At 33.0% G+C, this 25,483-nt stretch overlaps 1 protein-coding gene across 2 annotated transcripts; it reads right to left on the bottom strand.

Moving 5' to 3' along the window:
* Positions 1 to 5,107: 5,107 nt before the first annotated feature.
* LOC115440994 (serine/threonine-protein phosphatase 1 regulatory subunit 10) lies at positions 5,108 to 24,663 on the bottom strand. Of its 2 annotated transcripts, none has more exons than XM_030165548.2 (5): positions 24,198 to 24,663; positions 17,937 to 18,034; positions 17,009 to 17,283; positions 15,489 to 16,763; positions 5,108 to 6,763 (listed from the first exon to the last, which is right to left on the bottom strand). In XM_030165548.2, the coding sequence occupies exons 1-5, from the start codon at positions 24,198 to 24,200 to the stop codon at positions 5,304 to 5,306; spliced, it is 3,111 nt and encodes a 1,036-aa protein (XP_030021408.1). In that variant the 5' UTR covers positions 24,201 to 24,663; the 3' UTR covers positions 5,108 to 5,303. The 2 variants fall into 2 exon arrangements, with proteins under 2 accessions (XP_030021408.1, XP_030021409.1); XM_030165549.2 differs by having other exon boundaries at positions 15,630 to 16,763.
* Between the last annotated feature and the right edge of the window lie 820 nt (positions 24,664 to 25,483).

Below are 25,483 nucleotides of genomic sequence, written 5' to 3'. Positions count from 1 at the left end.
CGAGAGGAAGAAGGGAGGGGATACAGCGAAGGAAGAGTAGAGGAAGGAGTAGGAGTTACTAGGATGGTTGGAAGGGAAGGGAAGGTAAATGTTCACGAACTCTTATAGACCTTACTGTGAATTTAGCAACCATGAGATATAAACACGAGCTGTGTGCCTAGAGTAGCAGCAAATGTTCCGCCGAGCATGGGCGTGCATTTGGTGTGGAGTGCAAGCGCACAAGAATTGCCTCGGGGGTATTAAAACCTATTGATAGTATCGATAGCTTTGTACTATCGATAGCCGGTAATTTTTTTACGGTATTGCTTTCTCAAAAGACTCTCATGTCGTAGGCCAAGCAATGAAACAATTTTGACAATCTACTTTAACATAACTGGGAAAATCAACAATAGGGTAGTTTCTTATGTTTGGTTTTGTATATCATTTTATACATAACAAATTAATACGAAGAATTATAGTTACAGCTTATTCATATTTTAAATACTATAAGGTCAGTCGGGGGAAGTGCGCCATAAAAATTTCATAGCTGGATTCAATGCAAAATAATTTCTTTTTGTGCTGACTTAAGAATGTAATTTTATTAATTTAAGAATATTTGGTATTTTGTGATAACAACCTATAGCCATTCAAGGAAATCGGACCATAAATTAATAATATTTTGCTCAAAGTAAAAAAAAATGGTAATAGGCGCACTTGTCTCCGGAAATGGGGTAAGTGCGCCTGTGTAAAAAAAAACGCCAATATGAAACATTATAAAGAAAACACTCACTTTAGTCCATAGAGAAATAAGTTTAACTCTTGGTCTCTCGTGGCTCGCCGGCGAGCCAAGACAGCTACATGACATTTGCGTGTGTCACGGGATTATAACCTTATATACTACATAATAAGGTTATTTTTCCGTCACACGCGTAGCTGTCAATGTTTGGCGGCAAACATTCAGCTACCTGTACATATTTGAAAATAAAATTTTGACAAGTCATGACGGGTTAACACGCATTGCTCTTGGATAATTTTTAATCAATCAATATTATAACAAACTATGGCTGTCAAATCAAATTCGGGGTAAGTGCGCCATATATATGTAAATCAGGGCTTGACAACATTTTAGAATTTTTATTGATATATAATTTTTTGCTATGTTAGAGTTTTGTGTGCGGATATGTTGGAATAAAACAATGTTAGACCTAATATAAAATCCATTTTATTTCTAAAAACTAAAAAAAACATACAAAAATGTAGGAATGAACAATTTTGAATGCGTTATAACTCAATTACTTAGAATTTGGCCTTATGACATTTGATATGTTTTAACTGCATTATATCCAGATAACGTGCCTGATCGAACAGTTGCAACCTATTCACGTAAAGTTGCTCTAGACCAAGGTATTTCAGTCTTTCTTTTGTAAAAATGAATTAACTAATACGCCCTTTTATTTAAGTCGGCTCTAAACAAAATACCTTGAGTACAAAAAATTCTGCTATTAAGTATAACATTTTAATAATAATTCATATTAGTAAAACTTATTCTCAAAAAAGGTTGGTTAAATATGGATCAGGGGCAAGTGCGCCATACGACTATTAACTATGGCGCACTTGCCCTACTCGTCAATTTTTAGGTACATTTTTTCGCATTGCTAAAAAAATCATTTATTTTAGTATATATAAATAAAATTCAGGCAGGAAGTTAAAATAAAAGGTTTAAACATTGTATTCACCTTACTGGTTTACAGAAATATGTTAAATATCTTGAAATATTTGATGTTATCTTTCACGGGGTCATCTCGATATACAGGTCTAAATGACACTTAAAATAAAATGGCGAATAAATCGTATTAAAATGAACATAGCCATTTATGTTTTTTAGTGGAACTGTATTTCAGTTAGTACCATAGATGTAAGATTGCGGTAATTGTATAACATCAATAGTTCTCGATTTTTTTAGGGTAGGTGCACTTACCCCGTCGGCGCACTTGCCCCACCTGACCTTATATATTATAGGCAATAAGTACTTTGAAAAAATAACTGGCTATCGACAGTACAACACCGTCGACAATGTCGATAATATCTATAGGTTTAGTTAAAAACTAATGGTTTTTGCCATACTATTGATTCCATCGATACTATTGTATGTATTATTATCAATAGTATTACTCTTATCAATATAGAATCCGGAAGAGAGCTATCGATACCATCGATAGTATCAACTGTATTGACTGAAAGCGATGCAATTGAGAGTACAATCGATATTCTGAACAGTTTTCTAGGTCACCTATCGATAGACAAACTATCGATGGTTCTGCAAAACTAGCTCCAACTGTTGAGCGGTAGCGGTTGTTCTAAGCCAGAGAATTATAATTGTGAGCTGTCACGAATCAGTTGTTCCACTTGACACTCTTAATATTTGTTTCACCTTCATCTATCACTTGATTTGTATTTGTTGGCAACAGAAATATTGTCTATTCCTCAGGTCTATTCACAGTTTAAACCTCCGGTTTAAACTAAAGAAAATTATAACTTAATATAATATAGAAAGCGTAAATGGGACATCTGTAAATAATTTTTTTGTTAACGTTGACATTGACATTTTAGATATATAAAAAAGATATAGTCTTACAGCCAATCCAAGAGCTAATCACAACAAATTGGAATTGGAATAAAATATATATATCGACATTGATATGCAGCGGTGATAGCCTATTTGGATTTGGAACAGTCTGCCAAGACGTGTGTCCTCAGGTTCGAATCCCAAGAGCCCACATCTCTGACTTTGTGAATTATCGCTTGCTTAAACGGTGAAGGAAAACATCGTAAATAAACCTTCATAACTGAGCAATTTTTATGGTATATGAAGTTTACCAATCCGCACTAGGCTAACGTGGTAGACTTAGGCCTAATCCCCCTCAGTAGGAGAGGAGGCCCGTGCCCAGCAGTGAGACAGTACGATATAGGGCTGATGTTATTTCGTACATGTTTTCACCTGAGATCCTACCAGGTTTAGTTATTGTCAAACAATTTTAAGATATACTTAGATCGGACATTGGTAAGATTGTCATAAAAATTTAGATAACAATCTACTGTGAAATAGCACAACACATACTTATGTAAAATACTGCCGTGTTTAGCACAAAAGCGGTATCTCAAATCTGAAAAATCTTGATTTTTATGTCGTCAGATAGCTTAAAGAAATACCCATCCAATGAACTTACCTAAATAACGGTATCTTGTTTAGAACTTGTTAAAAAACCTTAAAGAGCTTATCTATCTCAATTTTACACACAAAACTATAAAACTATATTTAAAAGACTTCGATTATATCGAAATAAGGTTTCCCTGACATACCGCTTTTGCGTTTAGCACGACAGAATAAACTAAAAAATGCTTTGAATCTTTTGCATAGTAAATGGGACTAGATTGTTTTAAGGGTTTACCATTAATAAGTATTTCTAATGATATCGATATTTCGCTATTAAAGGGAACTGTGGAATAATTGGTTTCATTATGCACGCACACAAGGCTAAGCAACATTACACAGCGACATCGTATGATGCAGCAAATAGTTACTTAAGTAGTTTCTTTTTTATTAAATCGCGCAAGTTAATTATTCTGTTTATTTTAAGAAAATCTTAGAAATATTTGCATAAATAAGTAATACATACATGTACGGATAATTGTAAAATATCATTAAAATGCCAAGACAATTATGTTCATATACATATAATACAGAAAATAATTGGCTCGAAACACAATATTTAAGTAATTAATTATAAAATTTACCATGTAGTAAAAACCTAAACTTTGATAATTTTTCCATTTTTTTTATTGATTTAGAGAATTTCAACGTTATTTTTTAAGTCTTAACTAAAAAAAAAGTTCAAAGTGTCTTATTATTCTTAACTCACCATGAAAAATAGTTATATTTATCGATATTTTTGAAATCGACACTATACAAATACTAGCATATAAAAGTTCGTGAAAACTGAAGACAAGCTTGTAACTTTTAAATGCATAAATGAGTATGCTCTCTATTTCTTTCAGCTTATCCAAGCCATGAGGTAATATAATAGTACCGATGGTACTACCCAAGAAGCTTATTTACCTAATGCAAAGTTATTTTAGCGTGACTTCTATGGTTTTAGTTAAGTATTGTTCTGTTTTAAAGGCACTGTCTAATAGTATTTTAATTACTCACGTAAATTTGACATAAATATTCTCCAGTATACCTACTGATAATAAGTAATTACTAGAGACCGGATTATATGCATTTGCATATTTAAGCCATTCTCCATCACTAATAGCATTTTTGTCTTAGATATAGTTATGATGCATAATATCGATACATTTTCAATATTTTTGCCCGAAACTTAACTGCCAACATTGCACCGAAGTTCAAATTCCGACCAGTTACCAACTGAGGTGTATGTGGAGTTACATATACCTAGATATGGATCCATCGTTTTCCACTTATAAAAATACTAGCTTTTGCTCGCGGGCTTAGCCCGCGTGAGAAAGTTTTTCCGGGATAAAGTTATCTGTTATAAAAATCACTATATATTTTCCTGCGATAGAAACTTTAACCGTTTACTGAGCGCACGCAACGGAAGTTTTCAAAAGGAATAAATTTTCCCCGTTTATGCGATTTTTGTTATTAATGCTCCGCTCCTATTGGTCATAAGGTGATATTATACACCCTTCAGCCTTCCCCAATAAATTAGCTTTCAGACACTGAAATAATTTTTCAGTTCGAACCAGTGGTCCTGAGAATAGCGCGTTCAGACAAACTCTTCAGCTGTATATAATATAGATTTGACCGAAAACAATCTTACTACTGAACATTCGGAACAATGCTTGGTTGTTTACGTTTACAAATATATCAAACAATTTTACTGTACCTATTATCATATATCAATGGATACTTCTCTAATTAATTATAGTGTTAATTTTGAAATTAAAACTTGTTTTTTTTTGTTCCTAAAATTATCATTTAATGTTGCATATTCTGCCAGTTTTTGTGCATATTTGCATGCATAATAATTAAGATTTTATGTTGCATATAATCTGGTCCCTAGTAATAACACTACGGGGGTCGTAGTAGTCTTAATAAAAGCCATTTTAAGAAACAACTCCTTTAATGGCTGTATTTTTATAATTTTAATATTGTATAATATTTTTTTTACATATTTACATCTTTATCTATTTATGTACAATATCCAGTCTTTTCGAGTATTCAACTCTAGCCTTAAAATTAGTAACAAAAACATAAAAATATACATTTGCTTTAAAATTAAATACCTACAGAATAAAACTTAATACGGACAATTTACACCAGGATGCAAAAATGTACAATTGTCACCTTGGCGGCAAGAGCCTTTCCTCTGGAAATATATACAAACAGCTTTTCGTCCGCCACGAGCTCCACCTCTACCTCTTTGGCCATTATCCCAATTATTCGGTCCTTTACCTCGCCACCCCCCGGCACCTCGGCCACGCATGGGCCCACGAAAATTTCCTGGACCAGGAAAACCGTCTGGCCCCTGTGGTCCCGACATGTTAAAATCTAGTGGGAACATATTTTGTTGCATGTTAAAGCTTTCGGGTGGACCTGGATACATTTGGTTCGGACCGAACATTTCCGGGCCCATCATCATATTGTCCGGTGGCATCATAATGTTGGGTGGCATATTTCCAGGTGGAATAACATTTGGAGCCATATTTGCTGGGACCATGGGTCCAGGCATACCATTTGGCATCATTGGAGGTGTCATCCCATTTTGCCATTCTCCCGGTACAATATTTGGCCCTTGGAATCCAGGGACGCCTGGAAACTGTGGATTAGGAAAGTTGTTTGGAAACTGTGATATGTTATTTGGAAACATAGGTGGTACACTTATATTTGTTGTCGCGGGGGGTGCATTGCCCTTAGGTTCGGGCCAAGGCATATTGCGGAAATCACTTATGTTATCTTGATTACCCGTTGCATCTTCTAAAGGTATTATAGTTGGCTCAGAATATTGATGAGTTTCGGGATCTGGCTCGAATGGTGTATCGGGAATCATTGATTTATGGAAATATAAAGGCTGTAAAGTACCTTTTTGGCGAATAGCTTGTATATCTTTTTCTTTACTGTTTTTACCGTATTCTACTTGGAGCTGACCTTCAACATCAACGAGAATCAAAGGTCTCCAATTTGTTTTTTCTTCCATTATGTCGTCATTACTAAGATTTCTAGCTTTTTGGAAAGCTTCTCTTTCATTAATCCTTTCTAAGTATTTCATATCAGTAAATGACGTCTTAGTAACGTTAACCCTTTCCGTTTCATCGAGCTCAAAGTATTGTATTTCTTCTAATTCGGAATCTGGTTTCCACTTTATACTTTTTTTAGGACCTTTCTTCTTATGGTAACATAAAACACCTTTTAATCCATTTACTGTCAATGTATGAGGTTCGGGAACGTTTATTTTTTCTTCTGTTTCTTTATCATTAACACTATCATCTAAAGTTTCATTGGTGTCCGAATTCCTGTCTTGAGCTTTTTCTTTGCTTTCTTCCGCTTCAAGAGTGTCTTGGTAAAATCTAGGTGGCACTGATTTATTTTCACTATTTGGGCTATTAAGCGTTGTTGGTGTATGTGGAGGCGATCCGTCGCCGGGTGCATTACCATCTTTGGACCCACTGGTGCGTCGTTTCCGCTTCTTAGGTTCTTTTTTATTAGTAGCCGAAGCGTTTAAAGCATCCATAAACATATCGCTCTCCAATAACATCATAGCTGTAACAAAAGAGCAATTTTAGTTTTAACAATGTTTTTATAGTCATTATTTTATATAATACTTTCAATAAAAAAAAGCTTCGAAGCCTAAAATGTATATAGGTAATGGGTTTCAGTTTCAATTCCTTTATCATTATATTGTTTCAATAACACGAAATGATAACCATAACAAGTAATTGTGATCGGTTATAAAAAGTTGCTTGTTAGAAGTAAGCTCATATATCTACAGCTAAACAGATTATGATAAAATTATACACCCAGATAGCCTAAATCTTTGGTTAACACATAATATGCTAGTTCTTATAAAAAAAAAAAGAATTTTAATACGGTCATGGACCGGGAATGTAGTCGAGTCGAAAGTAAAAGCTAGTAAAATTTCGCAAAACAGATACCTACGCGACTGTTAGGTACGTCCTGTACTAAACCATGTTATATTAAAATCTAGCTATTTCGCCCGCCTCTGCTAGCGTGAAGGACCGATATACAAGCCCCACGATATATTATTCCGAGTAAAAAAGTATTTATATAAGTACTCAAATCCATTTAACAGTTCATGTTTACAAACACCTAAACACGTTTGCACACTTTTACTATTACTACCAATTAGAGAAAAATATATTTAATATCACTACCCGTCCTCTGGAGCGATTGGGTAAAAAGAAGCTTAATTTCATTTATGGATTCAGATTCGGCAAGGTAGAATCTTATTATAGACTTGCTGTGCATGTACATACAACATCTGGTGGGCGTAGATATATCGCAAAATGTTGAGCCAACAAACAAAATTCTCGGGTATTCCAGGTATTATTTATCCATGAATATGTAATGGACAGACACGAAAAATATAAGTTTCATTTGTATAGATATTTTCTAGTTTAAGGACAGCAACTACGTATATATTTTTACGAGCGCGATGTAATGTTGAAAAATTTAATTAATTGTAATGATACTAATAGGTAATAATTGACATTCGATTCAAGGTATCCCAAATACACCCGATTTCCTTTTAAGTTTGTAGTTATTAAAAAGAGGTTTATGATCGCATACGATAATTGTACTAAATCATTACTCATAGCGTATAGGTGCTAAAAGTGTTAACTTAATAAACCTAGTAGTAAGTATGCAAATAATAATCTATAAAAATTGATGCACACATCATTCCGGAACCAAAACGGTTCTGCCTCCGAAAATATTCAATATATTATGTAACTTTGCTGCGCAAAACTCACTAATCAACGTCGCATTGTCATCGCTTCTCCTCGGGAGAAAGTACATGTACAAGTATTCACCGGTTAGCAGTTCGTAGTCAGCACGCTGCCACCGGATAACATGTGATTGCCCAAGGTATAGATGATATGTACGAGTATGATAGACAAGCTTTGTAGAGTACTAGCTGAGGTGATGGTAATCAGTTCCACTCTTTACACCTGTTCGTAATTATGGCGTCACCTCCAAGGTGCTAAGCCGCTCCAACAATAAGTCTGTGTTCCGATGAATGCTGGTTGGTAGCGGTGTCCAGGCGTTATATAACTATGCGTCAATGACAATTCTCTGTTAAGACCTTTTACTCAAAAACCTAATATATACAGTACCTGGATAGTCTTGTTTAGACTCGTTTAAGATTTGCCTTGTAAATTGAATTAAATTGTAGGGATATACCTACTATGCGTGCTTTAAATTGCTCATAAAGTACTGAAGTACGTTTGTGTTATAATATATGCCTGGTATTTACTTTAAATGCCTGGTAATGAAATTCACTTAAATAGTATTACTATGAGGTGTTGATATAATTATACATTGCGAACTTGTAATCATTAAATCATTGGATAGCCCATTTATCGAGGAAGGCTACAAGCTATATAACATCACGCTATGACTAATAGGAGCGGAGGATCAATGAAAAATTTTGCTAAAACGGGGAAAAATTATTCCTTTTGAGCGGAAGACGGAAACTCCGTACCGTGCACCGCGTGAACGGTTAAAGTTACGCAACAAGTATGTATGACAGAATTGTTACTCTTAAAAAGTTATAAAAAATAATATATTATAAACAAAGAACCCCGCCGTATCTGTTTGCCTGTCTGAACGCGATTAACTCATAAAGTACCCAACGGATTTAGATGAAATTTGGTATGGACGTAATTTGAAACCCTGGAAAGGATATAAGCTACTTTTGTCCCAGAAAAAGCTTTCACGCCGGCGAAGCCGCGAGCAAAAGCTAGAATTAAAAATGGAAAATACTATGTATATTTTAGCGTGTGACATATGGACAACTGAATGGCTTTAGAAATTTGCACTCTAATAGACCATGTCTCGGATTAACGAAAGTCAGTCACTACAAGATTTTTAGTTTGAGAATACTCTCATGCTGGTGGAGCTACAAGGAAAAGGTGGTAGGTAAATAATAAACACACGCAACAGACACATATTCCTGACTTAACTCAAAAATATTCTGTCGTCGGTATCAAGAGAAATATGTGGACTTTACGACCCAAACTTATATAATACTACCATATTCGTAAGAAATATTTACGAACATTCAAACATTCAACTCGGTGCTGGAATCGAACCAGTAACCTCTCGGATCTGCACGACGGAGACAGTCATTACTTGTATGTTACACTCCGTTAAACGAACATATTTTGCCAGAAACTTATTGTTGCCTAAAATATATAGCAAATTTAGTTGATCAAATCAAATCAAATCAATCAAAATAAAATTAATCTTTAAAATATCATTAGTCATTTCATAATATTACTTACTAACTTGAAGGTGGCCAAAAGATTCGGAATAGAAATTATATGTTATAGTTGCCCCCTTAAGTGCATTCAACGTGATGATTAGCAAAGTAAAATTAGGACCAGATATTTCAGCAGTAATTTTATCGTAAATTATCAGCTACAAAAATTATTTATATGGCGCGCAGCTGCCTAATATATCAATTATCTCGCAAGCATGTCGCCGGAAAGGAAGACACTTGCACCAAATATTTCCAATCACCTTTCAAAAAAAGGTAATTTCATGTTACCTACATTCATGTTACACACTACAAAATATAAATATCAATCCGCTAGGCTGAATGTCTATCACACATTTATTAATTATACCCATATTTTAACTATTTCGCAACTACAGCAGTATGTATAGTTTTATGGAACAAATCATGTTCTATGTACCTATAGGTTAGTATTTTATTTCTTTGTATAAATATTTCTATTAAAAGTTAGATGGGTAATTTACACAAAAACTTATTTACCAATCGACCCCGTTTTTTAAGGGTAGGGATCAAAAATTGTATTCTAAAAAAGTTTCGTGTTACATCTACACAAAATTACCCTATTAAATTTTAGCGCAAATAGTAGGATCATAAGAATTGAGTTATAATTTAATACCACCTCCCACCTTTACTCCACAATAGTTGTAATAAAAAAAAATTTTACCTACCCAGAGGGTGTGGTGTGGTTAAAAATTAAAATCATTACATTTCTAACACGTTATTTCAAAATGCCCCTATTTGTAACTAGTTCATTGAAATTTTTTTAATTTAGTACTAAACGTATGATTAATCCGTAAATCTCTTTACCCTACGTAAATGCTATAGACTTTAAAATAACACCATCATGCCAAGTAGACCCTGCGGGTCACGAATGGGGTTTTTTCAGTAATTATCATAATATTTTCTATACCTGATATAAAGACGTGTGTATATAAAACAAATTGCTAACGAATAAGTGATGAAGATCTAACAGGCGGGACCAGTATAATTAGATGTATTAAGGATATGTCCTTATACTATACATTATGATGTACCTACACAATAATTAATCGTAGATGGCATTAAAAAAACTATGCTCCAAACTTAATTTGCTTCTTTAACTACCCATTTATGTAACCTTAAGGGAACTAAAAAGCAGTTTTTGCCAATAGTATTATATTTCTGATATAGGCACTAAGCCATTATGTAATAAATACCTAATTTTACAGGTTCCTACAAGTTTTAATATTTTTAACACTTTTGGGACACCATAGTGTAGGAATAAGTTTATTGTGTTCGTATGTACACTCTAGATTTCCCTATTTTATAATATTTTAATTATAAAATAGTTATTTCAATAAGTTAAAAAAAAACCTGAACTAAACCCGTAATGATGCAAGGTATAAATGCGTGCTAGCTGAATAATTATGTGAATGCTAAAATAGGTAGTTAACTATTGGGTTATTTATTTTTAATTAAAATGCTTCCAAAGCATTATAGATTCAAAATTATAGTCACTATTATAATGAGGCTCTAATAAACAATAAATACACCCAACAGTTATCTATAACAGAGTACAGGAGCTTAGTTAACTATTGGTACTTTTACCTCGAATATATCGAGGCGGATGAAGATTTTAAAAATTCAGATATGTAGGTAGATATATAATAATGTTAGGTTGGACGTTTTGGATAATACTTTAAAATATGGTAATGATTACTTTGAACTTATCTAAATACTTAAGTACCTAATTAATTGTTGTATTGACAGTAAAATTACAAAAGCCACTTTAGTTCTATTAGTGCTTTTTATCAAAATGGTTAATATATTTAGGTAAAGCCATGTGTCCAAAGTAGTTTTACGTTCGCGGAGTTGAATTTCCATCAATCCGTTGTCCTTATTTAGTGTTTGTCTATGGTATATGAAGAAGTTGTGTACAAAATTATGTGCTCCTAGAGCAAACCGATATATTGAAATTGTGCTTTGTCTGTTAGTGGGTGTTCAGAAATTTAGTAGAATATAAAAATTAACCTTTTCAGTAGACGTGTACGTTCAAAGAATTATCCAGACTTACATGTTACGTAATTTTGATGATCAAAATCGACATTTAGTTACACAACACTAAAATAAGTGAATAAACAATCTAAATACAAGCTAAAGTTCTACTTTCTGATGAAGAAATAAACTACACTAAGCATTTTGTTTTTTTTTTAATATTGATATGATAATTTACGTAATAACCAAGATTTACATATGTCCAGGCCGGTCTTAGAAAATATTATCGTTACCTATAATATTATGGACATTATCCGTTTAGCAAACGGTGTCGTGTCTAGATATATTTTTTTAAAAAATTTGACGTCTAGATTTATTTTTTTAAAAAGTCTCTGTGCACCATGTAATTTGGTAACTTACATTCACAGGCCTAAAGACCGTTGAAAAATTTCCCTACTAGAATTTTAAATAAAATTCATAAATTTTCGTCATTTTTTGATCAATTAAGTATATCCGCTACTTTTGTACTGCAGGAAAATTAAAATAAGGTTCTAGCAAAATATACATACACCTATACTTGATTTAAAAACAAACAAGTCCATATAGCCTGTAACTAACGCAAAAATAAAATCTACCTACTGATGTTAAATAAAAGAATATATTGTTTTTTTTCTATTATACCTACTTTTAAGCGAGTTTTTACAGATGCATTCTACTATAATAAAGGGTAAACGAAACTTAATTTAGAAAATAATAAGAAAATCATTTCTTATTTACCTATAATAGATGTTCTACAGAATTAAGTATGTGTTTACCGAACAGGTAAATTTTAACATACTTTATCATGTTATTCATGATTCAAGATTATGGTTTTCGTCTTTTCTTGAATATATTAGTAATGTCTACGTTCAGTTACGGTTGATTGCTAGTAGAGGCCCTCTACAGGTCTCTAACTAAAACTTATAATACCCCAATCAGTAGTAACAAAAATTTGAAAGATACAAGGCAGCTCGCTTTGTTTCATTACTTAATAAATTTATATATGTACATAGTTATTTAGGCAAAAATTGCCGTTTAGAATACTATCAATCATCACACATTCGTCCTAAAAAGTAATTACATTTGTAAGGTTGTAGAGACGTCTATGATCAGAAATAATCGTCTTTTAATATTTTTTATCTATCTTTTAATTATTACGAGTAATTTTTCATTTAAATACTTTTCATCAAATAATATGATTAGAAAGCGTTGTGTAACGAAATAAAGAATACGTTGCGTAGCCGCTTGGATTTTCTTTGAATTGGAAACATGACACTATTTTTCAGCTACATGGAAAACAATAAATAGGAATGCACTTTCCTAATTCATGGCAATTGAACATTAGTTACGCATTTGACAAATTTTATAAAGAGAATTATGAATTTGTCGAAAGCTTTCCATAGTCAGTTTTTGCCTATTAATTTTATATTATGTTTCAGTAAAACAGACCAGAAATAAATTAAGTTAGTATCGTATTATTGTAATTAAAAGATGTCAAACAAGTCACCGAAGTTACACTCGTAATCCTGGTGTTATTAATTTTCCTAAGTGATTCTATTCAATTATTAGCATAGGAAGTACCTCTCAAGGAGTCTAAAAATGAGATATACCAAATCTGCATACCCCTTACCACACAGCTTGTCCTTAGGTTTTTACAATACGTGAGAATGAATTTAATTAAGTTTCGACCATTTGTTAATTTGAATGCTCATATATTTTTAGTATGACTCATATTTCTAATTCCAATAATTACCTATTCCATCGAATTACCTACCAATTTTAATTATTTTAATATTTCCCTCGCCGATAACTTGCTTTACTTGGGATAGTACAAAGAAAACTATCTACAGAAAGTTCCGTATGAATATAATTTTAATGTTAACAGGAATTAACTCGTAGCTGTGTTTGAAACGCAGTGTTGTAAAAAAATAAGATATAACTTACGACGTAAAAAAAAGATAATAGTTCACATTTCGGGTTACTATACTTAATTGAATTTTCTTGGGTTCTGCGTTTTTAGAGACTGTCCTGTGAGGGTCAAACGGATCAATTCTATATATTTCCATCAGGATTAAATTTTCCGTAATTAAAGCTGTTAGCACAAGAGCATGTAGCTAATGGTTAATTAATGTGATGTATCACTGTATGTACCTATGTATGAAATATCGAACTGGAATCTCATTTTATACTTACGTACAAAATGGTTCTGTCCCTACTAGGCCGTAAGTTTAATCGGAGACCTAAACCGAGCCTTTGGACTATATTAAATATTAAAAAAAAAAAAGAAATACTAACGAATCCTAGGATTAAAGTAGATAGTTATACATACTTTAATAAAGTATCTATACGCCCCAATTCTCATTAGCATAGATTAGCAGCGACGCGTTGCGTCATGGAGTTACAGGTAGGTATGTACTTGTTTAACGCACCATATCTAGATTGACATAATTCGCATGGCATAGGTCAATGTGAATTCAGTCTCTGCAGAGAGGACAGACAATTTTCCAAGTTCTAATCGAGCTATGAAAATAAGCATTGTGCTTTGTGCAAATTACATTAATAGTATTCACCAGAAATAATCGAAGCAGGATTTTAATGAGAATTTTCACCTTCTAGATAGGTTTCCTTTTTAGGCGTTATCAGGTACCTATTTCCTATAGATTTCATGATAATATGATTGCACAACATAAATGGCAATGGAGACGATCTCCTGGTTTTACCACACAAAACTAGTTACTTTGTGGGTAAGTACTTTGCTCTCAGGTACTACTAAATTGTTATGAAGCTTGTGTTTAAAATTTCATATTAGAAATCGTAGGTACTAGTTTTTTTATGTAATATTACAAACAGGAAATAAGCTTCTTTCTTGTAGACTGTAGTATCAGATACTTTTGACGCAATCAATGAGGGAAGTAGTAAGCACATTTTATTCTTAGCTATGGCCACACCTTGGAGGGGGACCAGAGGGTTTGTTTTCAATTAGGTTAGATTCGATGCGTAAATATGACTTGTATTTTGCATTTTATTTTAAGCTTATAGGTACTTTCGGTCTTAGCTCATTTCTGTACCAGCGCGTGTAATGCGAGACCGGCTTCTAAAAATCTTTCAGCACGTAGAGACTGCAGTAGTATATAGTAGGTATTGTAACAGAGATCATATTGAAAGCCGAGCTCAATATTTTATGATAAAAACTTTAATATTTTGATAAGTAATTAGGTATGCTTTCATCGACGTTTGTCAATTATCGCTAATAGTTAACTTCAGTAAACATACGTAATGTGTAAAATGTAAAATATTGAAGTTTATGATAACTGTAAACACGGGAGAAAAAATAAAACAGTAAAATTCTTGGCCGAGAATTTGAATACGTTGTCATTTACATGGAACATGCGAAACAAAAAATAAATTTACTCGAATTGTCAAATTTGTATTAAATATGTACCTATCTATGTTATTTACTAACGAAAAATAAGTCTGGTCTGTTTTAATATCGGCACATTTGTGTCGATTATTTCAATTAAAAATAATTGCTTGCTAATTGTTTGCTCGCTTATAAATTTAATAGGCTTCGCAAATAATTATCGATTTTCTTAACACATAATATTACCGATCTACATAGTAACGAAGGTGTAATTTATTCCTCTCTTAGTAAATTTAATGTTTACTTCGCTTCTCTCCTTATGGATTCTCGAAAAATCACGTCTGGAGTCGGAGCGCCCGTTGTTCCAACGGCTTGGCAGCAGTCTTCTGTTGATTCAGCTTTTTAGCTTTCTTAGAAAGCTTTCACCTCATACTTCAGTCTTTGAACAGATTTAGGTTAATATTTAACGGAAAGATTTATTATGAACTCAACATTTATTCATATAATATGTAGGTTCTTAACAAGCTTAAAAGGAATTCTGAAACCCATTAAGAAAATATACATTTTAGACTTACCGCCGAAGAAATCGAAATCTGAACGATTATTATATCCACTTGAGGAAATTAATATTAGTAGCAAACATCGTAGAGAACCTGCAAAAATAGGTAAAAAATTTACATTATTCATGAATAAATCATTATTTAAAATATACTCACGTTTCGGTTTAGGGGGTATTAATTTTATAGATCCAGGTTTTTCAACAATTTCTGTCGGTTTGTGCTTCTTCTCCGGTGGAGAATCGGTATGAACAGGCGACGGTCGCTTCGGAATTGCAACCGTAGGCGGCAATGCAGGTGGAACTTTTTTACTCAATAGAGAAGCCCTAGAAGGCGGTGGTTTAACTTCTTCTTCAAGGCCATGTTTCCTAAATTTTGAATGGAAAGTTTTAACTGTTTTTGGTTTTGGTTCATCAGGTTTTCTCACTTCTATAGATATCGAAGGTTTCTCCCTTTTAACATCGCTTAGTTTTGGAATTTTACCTAATTTGTGTATTGAAGGAACTTGAGGTTTATTTTCAGATTTTTCTATTGACTTTACTTTGTTTTTATCATTTTTTTCTTTGTTTTCTTTCTCTTTTTTATCTTTATCTGAAGATTTAGAACTTCTCTCATCTTTCAATTTAACACCAGAGGAGCTAGATTTATCACTAGATTTCCTACTACTATCACTTTTAGACTTAGAACTATGTGAACTTTTATCTTTTTTCTTATCTTTACTGTTATGCCGACTAGAGCTGCTACTGCTTCTGTGGCTACTTTTATGCTTATCACTTGAAGAACTTCTACTTGAATGTTTGGAACTAGACTTAGAGCTACTGCTACTACTACTATTACTTTTTTCTTTACTTCTACTCTTATGTTTATCTTTTGATTTTTCGGTATCCGATGTATCCGAAAATTTTTCATTATCATCCACTTTTGTTGACACTATTTGTTTTCCATCTTTTAAACTAAATTTTAACACTAAGATTCCTTCCGTTTCTTGAGGAGATTCAGCATTATTTCTGCTTTCAAGCCCAACTTTGTCTTCGTCAGAAATTTGAATCTCATTTTCTACTTCTGATTGGGAATTCTCTTCAATTTTGATTTTCGTTTCTGAATTGTTCAAACTGCCTTGAATATTTATTTGTTCGGAACAACTTTCATGTTTTTCAGCTGTTTCAGAATTATCTTCAATTTTGGCTTCAGATATTATGTATGATAAATCTCCTAATGATACAGGAACAACCCGTTCACCCTTTACAATTTTTAGCCATTGTTCAACTAGTTTTGATGCTAGGGCCCTGATAGCTAAAACAATATTCGCATATTAAGTATTGTACTGAGATATATGCTCGAGATAAATAACAAATGCTTTAAAGTTAATATTTTTACATACAAAATTACAATCACTAAATAAAATTTACATTCACTTCTAATATTATTTTAAACTGGTGTAGTCGGTCTAGATTGTTATACCTTAAAGCTACATTACACGAGTTGCAATTTAATTTTCAGTGAGATTTAATGGTACTTTATTCAAAACATTTCCTTACCAAAGTGATTTCCGTCCTTTGATAGTTCTTTAACAAGTTTCGGACAGTTGTTTGTTTTTAGTCGTTCAATATCAACAGGGCACAATAAAAGTAATTCCAATAATTCCCGTACTAGCGGCCAGTTTTTAATAACTATACTTTCAGTAAGCCAGGTGTGTACCAACATCCAACCACCAGATCCCATAAATAAACCAAGCAAATCAGTTTCTGTGCATTTGAGAATTTGAACATAAATGCACTTAGACACCAACTTCTTGGAAAATTTAGTCATCAGGCTGAAAGAGGAAATATATGTTAGTGTTTTGTTTAAACCGACAGAACTACAAAGTAATGGTTGTATTACAGGATTGGGAGCCAAGTTGTAAAATGCTGAAGCTACATTACATTAACAGTAATGCCACAAAAAATAGTAAATAAAAGCAATGACTAAACTTTTGAAAGTGACATTATATTATTTTTATATTGAAATATTTTTTAATTTAGACGATTTTTATTAACAATATTTCCAGATCACACAAATTACCTTGTAACGATGCCGATTAATTTAATTACAATATGAATAAACAGTTAAATTTCATTTGAAAAGTTTTCAGAATCGATATTTTTGCTAAAACCTAGACATTGGTGTAGACACAATAAGAGAATAAAGTATTGTAAATTATAACATAGCATGAAAAAAATTTGCTCCAGGTGGTGGTTTGTATTCTCTGCTGGATATCGTGCAATGACCAAAGTAACTTTTACGTATATACGCGACTATTTAGAACATAGAAAGCCAACATTGCCCATTGTCGGCGTGTACATTCATGAAAGTTTCAGTAATGAGTCGTCATCAACATCAACTAATAAAATGTTTACATATTATGGATATATTAATATTAAGCTTAGATATATAAAAAATGTTAGTAAGTAAAAAAAGCATTCTTACTGGGCAAGCCTTTGCACTTCATCCCTGCTTTTGATGCCTCCATGAGGGGAGAGTAGTACGCTAAGGCAGTTGAGTAATTGTATTGGATCAATACGAGGCTGTAACAAAAACAAATAATTATAACGTTTAATATTACAACAACACATGTGTTATAACCTATTATTTAAACGATTTTTACCAATAACTGTGACACAATTTTTCTAACACTAATAGTTTTACCTATTTTAATCCATTTGCCATTGGAACGTTAGCCGGCTAACATGACAAGCATTCAGAGATTAAATAGCTTTTTTTGAATTCTTGAAAATTGCCTAAGGATATGGGTATCTAACACGTTACGATTTTTTGTTATAATATCGTTACTCTTCATCTATAATATAAAATAAGGAAACTGTACTGGTAACAGTATTATTTTAATACTTAGTTGTGTATATGAACATAATTAAAATTTTCGTGATCTAAATTTCAACCTTATATAGTAATATCATTAAAGTAAATTACCGCAATTTAATAGAAGAAAAAGAAGTAACTATATATATAAATATATTTTGTACGCGATTTCAATGATACGAAATATAAGACTTGCACTCAAATAAATTACGTCTTTTTTATAATGTATATCATATCAGCCTTATTTTGTTCAATTATGTAAATATTCGTTAATTAATATTATTTCTGACATTAGGTCCAAAATAAAAAAAATAAAATTTTATTTAAATTCCAAAATTCACTGTCATTATAGATTTGTTAAACGTCCATTGACCATAAGACTATAACGATACGTGTTACAGTAATTTGATTGACGTTTTCGAGTTCAGCACACCCAATTTTATAAGAATCAGATATTTGGATTTAATCTGTTATTTAGCTGGAATATTATTTTATTAACTAAGTGACTGTTGCTTATAGCTTCTTTGCGTTAAATGGAATAAAAAAATCGTTTATCAAATCAAAATATAGCCTTTCATAAACAAAATACCGAAATATATATTTTTTAAAATAACTATTTACATTTGTATTAAATAAAATAATAAATTAATATAATATGTAATACATAAATTACAAGCCGACGTTACAATTGGAAATATCTCATCACGGGCACCAAATTAACTTAATATTTGATGTCCATTATCGCAATAAATTAGACGTCCAAATACTGAGGAAAGTATCGTAAAATAATATAAAAAAGCCATATCAAATGCATAATAGTTATGATATACCTATCCAATCACGATAAGTCGAAGTGTATACGGCTACGCTTTGTATTATAATAATTGAAGATTTTTATCAATGCCATAAGACCTTAGTGGGTTTTCAACATTTATTGTTTTTTTTACCTTGAAATTGATGATAAAATAAATACAAAAGTTGCCATATTCTATAGAACTATTACTTTTAATGACGGTTTTGTCAATGGAATAAACACATAATTTGAATGATGAAAAATCTGATTATTTCATACTTAAAATGCGAAAGCCCCCAACGCGTAACAAGTCTGTTGTATAATAAGTAGTCACTAAATAATACGTAATAGGCAATTAATGCTACCAATGGATTTTTATTTCTGTAATGTCATGACTTTTCATAATAAGTGCTAATAATGATATTAAAACCTGCATCGAAATTGGTTTCAAATCTTATTAACTATTACCTCCTTATTAGGTTTAAGATTAAGTTATAACTCGGTAAATAGATATATTAAATTATTATGTTTTTTAATAATATACATGAACATTTCACATATTATAGATTTGTTTAAGGGGTCAGTTTGATCCAGTCCTACTCAACTTTTTCTTGTACGGCCTTTCTTAGTTATAGTGACAACGCAAATTGTTTGACCAAGTATCAAGAAGATATAATAATAATGGTAATTTTATTTTACAAACACAATTTTTATTTTTATAAGGATCAGGGGTGAAGTTTAATTAATTTTAAAAACATTTTTAAAGTTTAGTGGTAAACTTTTAAATACTTGCCGGGCAGCAGGTTGAGTATAGCTGGATATTAATCTATATATCTAAATATATATAACTCAAACTCAATAACTTAAAGGGATTGACTGACTAACTGACATAGTGATCTATCAACGCACAGCCCAAACCACTGGACAGATCGGGCTGAATTTTGGCATGCAGGTAGATGTTATGACGTGGGCATCCGCTAAGAAAGGATTTTGATTAATTCTACCCCCAAGGGGATAAAATAGGGGACGAAAGTTTGTATAAATCTTCTTAGATTTTCGACTGATTGAACTGAAATTAAAGATTGGAGCTACTATGATGAAGACGTTCGCTTAAATAGGATTTTGATAAATTCAACCCCCATGGGGATAAAATTAGTTTGAACCTATCAGTACCGGGAAAATATGTAGCAAGACTTATCACACAGTGGACTTTTATCCCGGAAAACTCCTTCACGCGGGCGAAGCCGCGAACAAAAGCTAGTACAATATACATACAGAATACGGTTGTTAGTGTTTATGCATTAAATATATTTTTTTTTATTATTTCGAAGACGCGTGGGATAGGAAGACTTTGAATTTTGTTTCTATTCGCTCAAATGCTCGTTAGCGTATTGCACCTATACTATTCATTGGAGTCAAAAGTTAATAAATGGAAAATATTAAGCTTTATTTTGGGCGTTAGGGGGAGTTATATAACATGCTGAGATAGATCTAACTCATAAGCATAAGAGAGAATAATAACATACAAATAAACATAAGAGGGAAAGCTAGATGAATTAATTTAGGAGCAGAGTATTTATCACAAATTCAAATTTCTTACAATCATAGAAGTACGCGGCAGCCGTCCGAAGACTGGGCAGTTAAACTATGTTCCCCGCCCGTGGTTGCGTAATATTCTATGGATCGGTGACCCAGTAGCGTGAAATATATCTTATCTTTACAATAAGAGCGCCTTTAAATCCATAAGTATACACACAACACAAACGACACTGAAGTGAAAATTCTAAGAGACTATTCAATAGGCAGCCGCGCGTGACTTTTATATCGATTTACCTAGGGGCGGCTAATTTGAAGGCGCCCTGACGATTCATCATAGATTTACGATCGCCAGATGACCATCGGCCATCGTAACCGCAGCGAGGTTTCGATGTGAATTAGTTCACATGTGTGTAAAGTGGTATTCAATTTTTTCCTCATAACATTACACCAAAACTATTCATTGGAGTCATAAGTTACTCAATAAATGGAAAAGACACCCATGTGGGTGTCTTGTATAGTGCGTGATTGTAATGTTACGAGACATTATACAACACTATTTATTGGTCATCTGTGTGCGGTATATTTATACTTTTATTTTGAATACGATTGTGACGAACTTGATACCATTGATTTTTTTATATTTAAATATAAACTTAATATGTCGTATGTTGCATTCACGTGAAAAATTTTGAAGTAGGAATTTTATATTGGGACTAGATCATATTACTAGCCCGATCTACTTATCGCCTACCAACTTTGCCACTTCGTCTATTGACGATTTTTAGAAATATGGGGCGTTACATTGCTTTTATAAAAAAAATTGCAATATTATGTTTCAGAATATATCATATTTATTTCTTTCCCCCTTTTTTTTGTGTAAAAAAGCTTCACATCTAATAGGTCTCCCGCGACGGCACAATTATTGTTTAAATATAAGTGAATGACGAGTCTAGCAACCCGATCGCCTGATGATAAGCGACACGACCGTAAAAATTAGCAGCAATGCTAACTTGACCTTTGAATGCAACAAAACACTGGAATGTTGACCCATGGGTCATTCTGAGACAGAATACAATGTTAAATGTCTTAATGCTCAGAAACTACGCTGGCTATTCCTTCAAACCTTAACAAAACAGTCCATTCACACTAATACGTGGCAGCAGAAATAGGTATAGCGATGATAACTATCATAACAGCCCCTCGCATACAAAAAGCCTACCACCTCGCACCTAGTATGGTACGAATATATCGTAGTTGAGTGGCATAATTAATTGTTTCGACTGTCTGCTCTCACGGAATGGTGTGTCATGCGTCCGTCGTCTTAAACGTAAAACCACACTGCGCGAGCAGTTAGACGCCAATAACAACTTGCGATTGCTGAATTAGCGTTGCGGACTAGGGAGTGTTGCTGAGCACGACACGGATTTAAAGTAACTCTATAACCGCCGGGCGTACCCACTTAAATGTATATGAACGCAGTGTATTTTTTTTATCTATATCGTTAATACAAATAAAATGCAACCAGGATATTGCGAATCTTTAGGATGAGCGAGAACTAGGTGACGCCAACTACTCTGATCGCTGCTACTAAGATTGACTTCAATTCAATGACCTGTCGCTACGCTTCACGTGCCGGAAGTTAACCGGACATAAATTAATAATACACTAACGTACATTGTCAAAAAAAAGATGCAATCACGAACTAAACTAATCGAAATAGAAATATTTTTTTCTTTCATTTTTGCACAGTTCTGTTCCACAAATCTTATCGATATTAAGAATTTTATAAAGTAAAGTTAGTTTGTATGGCGAGGATAGACTCAAACTACTGAACCGATTCTAAAACTCCGTCGCTAAAAGAAAGCTACATTATCCCCCGAGTGCTAGTCTTTTATACCCTGAGATAACTTTACAAAATATTAGTATAAATATTTTTGCGCATATTATTGACAACAGCTTAACAACAACAAAAGAACCCGGCACCCGGTACCCATTAATGCTAGTGACGATTACGCGCAGCAAATACCCGAACATCGGCAGCCGCCCCTAATGGGTATCGTGTTGCATCGCAAGCCAATTCAAAAATTGCCGTCCTTAAACATGCCGCGGAGCGAGCCACTTTTCTCGGTTTTTGGAAACGCAGCAAAGGGGCTACGGAGACACGCGCGTATTAATTTGAAACGGTTGTCTCATGTGTCAATTTGGCTCGCGCGGAGCCGAATAACTTCTCAAATCTCAACCATGAATAAGCGAGAACTGAGTTGTGACGATTAGCCTGCGGCGCGTACCAATCGCACTCTAGATAAATATTCACACCTAAACGTCTCTTGCGGCAAATGCTCGTTTTATTACTAAATGTGAAATGAAAAATCAGCTATAAGAGCTAAGGTAAACTAACTTCGCTTAGTTTTTAGGCTGAATCCAGATTTATAGGCAGGCGTAGTTGTTAAATTATTAGATAAATACATTTCAGTTATGTGGCATTGCGGATGCTCAGTATGACGAGCATTGGATTTTTCCTAACACTTTAGGTCCCACCTGCGGTAACCTGCGACCGGTTTTTCATATCATATAAAGCCTCATTTATACGGCGCAATTTTCCCGTCCACTACGCCTGCTTACACGATGACATTTCTTCTCGAACGTGCGAGAATCTGTCAAAAAAAACTTTTTAAACGATTATTGCTTAGGCGAGGCGAGAAGTTTCCCCTGTGAACGCGGTCGAGAATTGCATCGCCATCATAGGAATGGTTAAGACGGAGTTACTTTTATGTCCCTTAAATAAACTCACGTGCGAGGCGAAAAAATCGCTTCCGTCTACAATAGTCAGCAAATGTCTTGAACACACTACCGCGTGGAAGCGGAGTTTTTGTATGAAGTGCAGGTACATTAGCATAAAAATCCTGCACCACGCGAGAGTGTGCTCGAGTTTCCCAGCTATAATAAATGCGACTAAAATTAGATATAACCGGTTTGATAAGTTACATACCTAACTGTGGATACATAGAAATAGTTAAGATATAACTTTAGATACTACAGACTACAAAATTATTGGCCGACATAATAAGATAAAATTACTAAACCATTAATTCAACGTCTATCGAATCAAGGTGTCCCTTTTGGTTTTAAAAAAAATAGTTTCCAATGCTTATTCCATTCCAATTCCATTAATTGAAATAAATACCGATCCACTTTTAACCTTCATTTCCACTTTTACGTAGGGTGCAAAGTCCGTTCCACGGAGCAATCTATAGATGGACGGCCAATCAGAGCCCCTTTTATATTAGCGTCATCGTCGCGTTGGCGATATGCAATATGGCCTACTTTTATATTTTTCTACAATAACTATTTAGGGTATTTACATGATAATTTTGTTCTTCAAGAATTACTTTTGAATATTTTTTGTTGGTCCATTTGGACAGGTTAAATATAGCTATCAACCGAGGAGGTAGTTACCTATCAAATACCTAATTACAATGTGTAAAACAAATATAATGTCAATAAGCTAATTGCAAATAACGTGTGAGAAATAAACTTACCATGGTTTATCTACAGTACTTCAAAATATAACACGAGGACAGCAGAGCATCTTGTGCCACGCCCTAAGGTCGTAATACAACATGGCGGCTCATTACGTCGTTATAAATGTACATATTGTTGCACAAAGGAAAACCACTTTAAATTTTAGTCAATAACATCAGTTTGTGAAAATATTGTTCCACTATTATAAAATTTGTAGTTTCTAATCACATTGGTGATTATTTTATTGCTTGAGGATGATTACGTTTATCATCTAAAAATAGACTTATTCTCATAATATTTTATGCCTTATTCTTTTACTCCTAGTATTTTAAATGAAAACATTTAATATTATGCGAAAATCAGAAATAAGACACTTGAAATGGCAGACATCCAGGCTGTGTCAGCAAGCGACGATCGATTCGTCCACACGGCTAACGAGCGACCAGCGAAGGAAGTGAATGGCTGACGACCGGAATCAGAATAGCCAATGTTCAAATGTAGTTAATAGTGATGCGAAAAACGGATTGTTTAAATAGAAGGACTCGATTTATTCATACACGAATTTACTCATGAGTACATAATTTTATTTTTTAATAATATTGAAAGCAATATTTTGAAAATTATCTTGGTCGGAAAATTGAATCATAATAAATCTTAAAGAAAGTCCTTGACTCATATAATAAGAAAAAGATGTATATAATACAATTTTAACACTTACCGTGTCTTTATAAATAGGCATGGAAAAGTATTAGTGCAGAAAAAGGCAAAATTAATATGATTGGATGTAATTTTTATAGAATCAAAATATTAATTATATTAAGTTGTAAACATTATACCGGTTAAATACTTATGTTCTGAGATTATGCAAATTTGTACTTGTGAAAATGATTTTCTTTAAAAACGGAACCATTTTCTTTTATTTCTAACAAATTGACAATCAATTTATATTAAAATATTAATTGCTATCTTCGTATAATACCATAAAAAATCTCAAAACACGTTTACACTATATTAGCCACCAATCGAGTAAATTCGAGTTAACATTTATTTCTATTCGATTAAAAATTTACATATATATTCAATCACTATTCAACAATGTTGCCAATGCAATATAATATAGAACTTGAGCATAGAACAGACCATATTTCCGGTATGAATTTAGACCCAATGCGAACACATATATCCGGCAATTGCGTTACAAAATAAAGAATGTTCCCAATCTTACATAGTGTAGTCTGGCTAACAAGTCGTGTCAGAGAAATAAATTCGAAAAAATATACGGTTTGTAACCCCGTAAAGATTA

Source organism: Manduca sexta, chromosome 23 (assembly GCF_014839805.1).
Source record: "Manduca sexta isolate Smith_Timp_Sample1 chromosome 23, JHU_Msex_v1.0, whole genome shotgun sequence".
Classification (NCBI taxonomy): domain Eukaryota; kingdom Metazoa; phylum Arthropoda; class Insecta; order Lepidoptera; family Sphingidae; genus Manduca; species Manduca sexta.
Note: the sequence above shows the minus strand (reverse complement) of the source record. Positions and strands in the feature narration are given on the sequence as shown.

Coding starts and splice junctions, on each gene's coding strand:
- LOC115440994 (XM_030165548.2), bottom strand. Junction 17,284..17,936: donor GAAGTGCAAAGGCTTGCCCA/GTAAGAATGCTT, acceptor TTCCTCTTTCAG/CCTGATGACTAAATTTTCCA. Junction 16,764..17,008: donor AAAGGACGGAAATCACTTTG/GTAAGGAAATGT, acceptor ATATTGTTTTAG/CTATCAGGGCCCTAGCATCA.